General features: G+C 36.3%; 1 protein-coding gene across 3 annotated transcripts in view; it reads right to left on the bottom strand.

The window, feature by feature from the left end:
- Nucleotides 1–4,944, bottom strand: part of scel (sciellin) — an 8,760-nt gene extending 3,816 nt beyond the window's left edge. The window contains exons 1-14 of one of the 3 annotated variants that reach the window (XM_042221836.1): nt 4,804–4,944; nt 3,434–3,465; nt 2,584–2,650; nt 2,326–2,388; nt 2,116–2,187; nt 1,997–2,029; nt 1,850–1,885; nt 1,720–1,755; nt 1,582–1,626; nt 1,422–1,493; nt 1,276–1,344; nt 321–395; nt 161–229; nt 17–73 (exon numbers count right to left, since the gene is read on the bottom strand). In XM_042221836.1, coding sequence (XP_042077770.1) covers nt 17–73; nt 161–229; nt 321–395; nt 1,276–1,344; nt 1,422–1,493; nt 1,582–1,626; nt 1,720–1,755; nt 1,850–1,885; nt 1,997–2,029; nt 2,116–2,187; nt 2,326–2,388; nt 2,584–2,650; nt 3,434–3,452 — 713 coding nt within the window. In that variant the 5' untranslated portion in view covers nt 3,453–3,465; nt 4,804–4,944. The remainder of the gene's footprint in view (nt 1–16; nt 74–160; nt 230–320; nt 396–1,275; nt 1,345–1,421; nt 1,494–1,581; nt 1,627–1,719; nt 1,756–1,849; nt 1,886–1,996; nt 2,030–2,115; nt 2,188–2,325; nt 2,389–2,583; nt 2,651–3,433; nt 3,466–4,803) is intronic. The other 2 variants (XM_005935116.3, XM_005935114.3) reach the window with 2 other exon arrangements.
- Between the last annotated feature and the right edge of the window lie 1,176 nt (nt 4,945–6,120).

Below are 6,120 nucleotides of genomic sequence, written 5' to 3'. Positions count from 1 at the left end.
CTAGGATGGTACTCACTTTGTGTCAGTGCTGCTTTTCACTGTCACAGTCTTAGTTGTGGAGATAGTTGTTTTGCTGCATAGAGAAAAATGTGTCTTACTGAGAATGTAATTACTGAAAGCCTGGTGCCATGACCAATATAATCTAAGTTCTGGGCTTCACCTCTCTGTGGGTGACAGATCATCCTGGATGGATGAGGGGAGGTGCGGGTCGTAAACTTTGTCCTCCGTACTGCACAGAACAATAAAAATATAAATAAATCTGAAATTGCAGGTGACACATGGGTTATAATACTACACTAACTGAATAATCTGTGTCTTACTCTTTGGTGAGGGTAACAGTTGTCTCCGTCACTTTGGGTGTCGTTAAGGTAGGTGAGTAGGGTTGGTATTCTTGCCTGTTTGGAAAGATGGGGAAAAACTCAGCCTGTCATGTAGCATGATGTGCTTATATGTGGCCTCTTTAAGAAACTCTAAATATACATCTAAGTGCTGCAATTTTTAAGATGCTTTTAAAATACTGGGTTAGCTTGTAAAGCAAAAGCTGTTGTGACTTATTATATCTGAAGGCTCAGCCTTACTGGCCTATGACTTCTAAGTGAAAGTAGCAATAAGTCAGTATGAAAATATTCAGTGTTCAGTATACTACTAAATCTTAGTTTTAGCTATACACATACACAGTGAAATTGTATATTCTATGAAAAAACTAATTACACCTTTCATATTTTCATTAAATTTAAGAGGGTAAGTTGCAGTAAGGAACCGATAATCAAATACACTTAATTGATCACCCAACCTGACTGACATGATGTTGCAGGAGACTCGTGACTGATAAAATCATTCGAAAATGTATTACTTCAAGTTTTTGTTGCTAAAGGTTGTTCTACAAGCTAATGAATCCGTGCGGGTACTTAGTGTTTTACAGGATTGCAAAGAGTCCTGTCAAGAGTTTCCTTCTCACAGGACTGGTGTATAAGTTCTGGCAAGTACAGTCTGATATTACTATTTCACAGGGTCATTATGATTGATTTCATTCCATAAAAACAATTGTTAAATGTTGTACTTAGTTTCAGTGGAGCTCTTTTTTAACGAATTGATGTATACCTGGGTAGTCTAACCTGTAATGATTAAAACTGATGTTGGTCATGTTACTAAATATACTTGTTAGTTGCTCGACTTCAGATTCAACAGCCTGATGAGTGACGATGATGCTGTTTCTCATACTGAAATAAATAATTAAAATATTGCATCTACTATAAATCACTACATTATTTTTACCCTTTGCTGGAAGTCCTGACCCGGTCAGAGAATGTCCCAGAGCTGATTGGAGTTTTAGTCACAGGAGACCTATAAAGGCAAATAAATGTCAATAATATGATATGGATTGCATGTGTAATAATGTAACTTGATGCAGTGTTCCCTACTTGACGCTTTGGGTGGTGGTAGTAGTGGTCTCAGTAGTTGATCCATCCTTGGTGACTGTGGTTGTTTTGGTGCTGAAAAAAGAGAGACGTGAAACCCATTTACTTAACGTGTCATTGTAATGTGTTAACTTGCTGGTGTGTTCATGCACTCCTTGTGTACCTCGTCTTTGGATACTCTGTCACAGTAGTCTTGGTTGTGGTGGTGCTGCAGGGACATGGAAATACAAGATTACACATTATATTAATTTCTCCTCTGTTGATTATTGCATTAGATGCAATGGACTGGAGCTTTACGTACACAGTGGGTGAATCTGCCTTCACAGATGAATATGTACTGTAACAAAGAGGCAGATCATTCAGGTGATTTCCTATTCAAAAATTCCAGAAAGAGTCAATTTTGGGCTATGAGTTGTTTTACAAAAATGTACCTTTTAGTGTAGGAGGTCTTAGTGGAAGAAAGAGTGCTGCAAAACAGAAAAAAAACTCTTACTTAATCTCATGCCTTGAAGTGCACAAATTAATAATAACACAACTGTAACAAAACTGTGACTGTAAAAGAAGAAAACTGTACTAACTTGGTCTTCAGGTCATTCTGCTTTCCACCGAACCTTCAGTGAGAGAAATGACTCATTATTGTTCCTGCCATTTATATGGCTTTTATTTAAATATATCACATATGTCACACAAATGGTACCTCTTGCTGAGCTCTTGCACAGATGTAGCTGTGTTGCTTGGTTTGGTGGCTGTTTCTTCTTCAGGCTCTAAACTGTGAGAAATGCATAAAAATTTACAGGATGCAAAAGAATAAGAGACTCTTTTCTTAACTTGAAACCAGTCATCACAGAACATATTAGTGTTCCTTCATTTGTCTGCAAATTAAGGTGAATTTAAATGTTTGTTTTACCTCGCAAGAGTTTCATTGGATTTGTATTGACCTAGAACACTTCTGGCGAAGTTTGGATCTTGGCTGTAGGAGAAAAAAAACTATTTACACAGAGATGACTCAATGCTGTGACTCGCAAGAGGAATGTGAGAAGGCCTTTTTTAAGGTTGAAAGAAATCTGAGCTTTGACCCAAAAGTCACACCCAACAATTCTGCCATTCTCTAAATGCATTTGTGCGTAAGCATCTGTGTTTTAACTTTTATCCTTGTTGTACTTACTCAACAGGTTCTTCCTCATCATCTGGTTTTCTGATCCAGCTGTTGTCTTTTAGAAGAGAAGTCTTGCCTGGTAATACAGGACAGAAAAAATTACACATTTATCATTCATTTACTTAATTAAGTAACACACTGTTTTTAAGGACTTAAAAGTTAATACCTGTTTAACAGAACATAATAGAGCCAATTAAAAACTAATTAGCACACTGCTCCTGGAAATTAAATGAGGAAGGTATTTATAAAGTTTTCTAATCAATGAATACTCTTTTTTTGCATCTCAGGTCTTGTCTTTACTGCTGCACACTGCAACAACTGCACATTGCTGTATTCGAGCTGTGGTTTCTCTCACTGTGATGCACTTAAAAATGAAATTAAAATATAGCATGTATGGGGCGAACATAAGTACTGGGCTTGTGCATTTGTAAGTATTTTAAGTCTTAGATGAAATAAACTACTCTGTTTTTAAAATTGATTGGTTCATTATTTGTAATTCGAATTTCTGTATCATTTATATCACTATTAATATACAAAAATATGTATCTTTATATATTTATAATATGCAATATATCCTTCAGTCTATTTTACTGTTTTTCCCCCATTGTTTTTATTTTGACAAATTCTTTTTACTCATTTTGACTACAAGCAATAATCTAACCTATTTCAGTGAGTGTAATAACAAAGGGAAACAATTTCATGCATGTTTTAAATATATTATGTATATTATTAACATAATTAATAGGCAGCAGAGTCATATAACTACTGGAACCTTTCAGTCTTGCATCTGCTATTTTAAAAATCCGCATTACTTAGAATTTGATTTGTAAATTTTATTCTTGGATATTTCTCAACTTACCAGTTTTGTAAGCGCTCATTTTGAAATTTTACCTGTAAGTGTGAAACAACAAGAACATTGATGAGAAAACAGGGGAAAAAAGGAGCACAGCTCATTAGCCACTGGGTGGCACGCTAGGCTAAAACCTTTCATGTGCCGTTGGTGTCTTTATGCTGCATAATGAAGTGAACAAGTAATCCCTGCTTTCTGCCATCTGTATACTTGTGTCATGAGCACACACATGCCCTTCATGGACAGACTGGATTTATGAGCTTGCCTTGTTGGGTTTGACACTGCATCTGTAGTAAATCAAAAGTTCTGTTTAACCCCAGACTCAGGAAATATTAAGCTTAAACTGGTTAGTCTTGATTTGTACCCACATGTAAGACACACCCACCCAAAACACACCTTCTCCAAACACGCCTTTGTCATCAAAACAGAGACCTTTTGCTGAGAAAGGCGTGACAGGCCACAGGCGATCGATGATAAAGATTGCGCCCTTTCATCTGCACCCTCCAGCACGAACATACATCATAAACCTCAAGGTAGACTTACAACCCCAACAGAAGTTATAACTGTAAATGGCATATTTGTCTGTTCATGAGTCCAATTAGTTTTTTTTTTTGTCATTGTTATGTGTTTCTGGATATTTAATTATTGGACAAAAACAACAACAACAACAATCTTGTAGTTTCTAAAAGATAATTTAAATGTTTTCAGATAAGATATCATAAAACAGATCAAATCTCTCATCCAGTGGTTTATCGGATCTGAACTGTTGTGAGAAAAAACATTAAAGGCAGAATATGCTCAAAAAACGTTTATGCCCAAAATGCTGACTTTAAGTAATTTGATTACATGTAAAGTTTCCATGTAATTTTGTTACATAAGTACAATTTAAAATGTTACATTGAATGGAATCTGATCAAATGAATTTCACTTGATTTTATACATTCTGTTTTTACCAAGCATATTCTCCTTGATTATGATTCATGTTTTGAATAAAAAAACCTTTTGATTTTATCGCTTTCATCACGTTTCACTCGAAATAATTTCTTCATCTTTATTTAGGGTGATTGTTTTTGAGTGCACAACTGCAAATCAGTCCGTTCTGACTCCTCTTTGTATCTGTAAGGCACCATTATTTCCTCAAAAGAAATGCAATCTGACATAAACACTACAACGATATCATTACATAACCCGACATACAGTGTGTTCTCTGATTTATTTTCCTTTACGCCTCAATGCAAAACACCATCTCAAAAAACTCGTCTCATATACAATCTCAATTTATCGAGTATATTTTTAATACCTCTGAAGTATCATTGCACACAGTTTCAGCTAAAATAAAAGACTGATAAAACATTCACACACAGAGAAAGGGTACATACCTCCACAGAAACCTCTTTGACTTGATGGAAAACTCTCACTTCCAGCTCGGCGCTCAACACCTGTCTGTCACGCTACACAATCACACCCTTGTCATTCCTTTTGCTTTAAACCTTAAGGGAGTGGAGATTCAAGGCCACCCACAGGCGTGGCTTTACGGAAGAATCAGAGAATAGGTTTTCTCTCTCTGTCGCTCTCATTCTACATGTTTCTATCTCCGTCATCAGTGTTTCCTAATTGCTTGTTTTTCGAGAACATGGAACTGGGTGGAGTGCTGAAAGACCTGCAGCTCAACTTGAGTGATGAGGAAGCAAACCTCCAACGTGGGTGTGGGATTCTCTCTGTCCTAATCCTACTACAGGCTTGAACATGCATAAATATATTTTTAACACTAGAGAGTAATCTTGTGGCTTTTTTATGCTCATTGTGGTATAATGTAAATTGAAGATAGAAATATAAAGCATGCGCACACACTTCACTCACTTCATTAGGTACACTTCTAACCAAATTAATCCAGTATGGTAGTTCTGCTATAAATTCCACCTATTAAGAATCCTCTATATTTTTGCTGATGTTGTCAGTAAGATGATAATTCTATTGGGGTCATGAGACTGAGAGTGTACTCAGTTGCCTGTGATTTTAAATGTAAATGCTGCCTGTGGTGGTGTTTTTATGCATTCAGTTTTGCAGATAGACTAAATGAAGTGGCTTGTGGGTGTATTTGAATATTTTTGGAGGCATTTTAGCATTTAGTACGACAGTTAAGAGTAAAGCTTGGAGAAAGACAGCACCAAATGGCATGGTGCAGATTCAAACCAGAGCCTTTGCAATATCCCTACAGCTGAATGAAGGGAGCTCAACCAGAACCCTGTGTTTTTAATGTTGAATGTAGATTTCTGAAGGAGTTGCCAAAGGTACCAGTTATACCAACTTAACATGCAAAACAGGGATGTTAAACTTGTTTTACACTCTGGGTCACATACAACCTACTTTGATCTTAAGTGGGCCGGAAAAGTGAAACCGCACACTTAACCCCTGCGCTAACTTAATATGATGAAAGACGTGCAGTTTGTCAGTATGTCCCTATTTTTCTCCATGATTAAGAAAATGCTGCTGTAGTAAATGAAACTTATCTGCTTATCTTTGGGCTTAAAATGTAAGAAATAAATGTGTAAAATTACAGAAAAGGCTTTGGTAGCTCATTGCACAGGCTGTCCAGTAATCCTTTCTTTCTCTCTTTCTTTCTTTCTTTCTTTCTTTCTTTCTTTCTTTCTTTCTTTCTTTCTCTCTTTCTTTCTTTCTTTCTTTCTTTCTTTCTT

Source organism: Haplochromis burtoni, unplaced genomic scaffold, assembly GCF_018398535.1.
Source record: "Haplochromis burtoni strain Fernald_Lab_line unplaced genomic scaffold, NCSU_Asbu1 Contig_75, whole genome shotgun sequence".
NCBI classification, from domain to species: domain Eukaryota; kingdom Metazoa; phylum Chordata; class Actinopteri; order Cichliformes; family Cichlidae; genus Haplochromis; species Haplochromis burtoni.
This window is presented reverse-complemented; position numbering and strand designations above follow the sequence as displayed.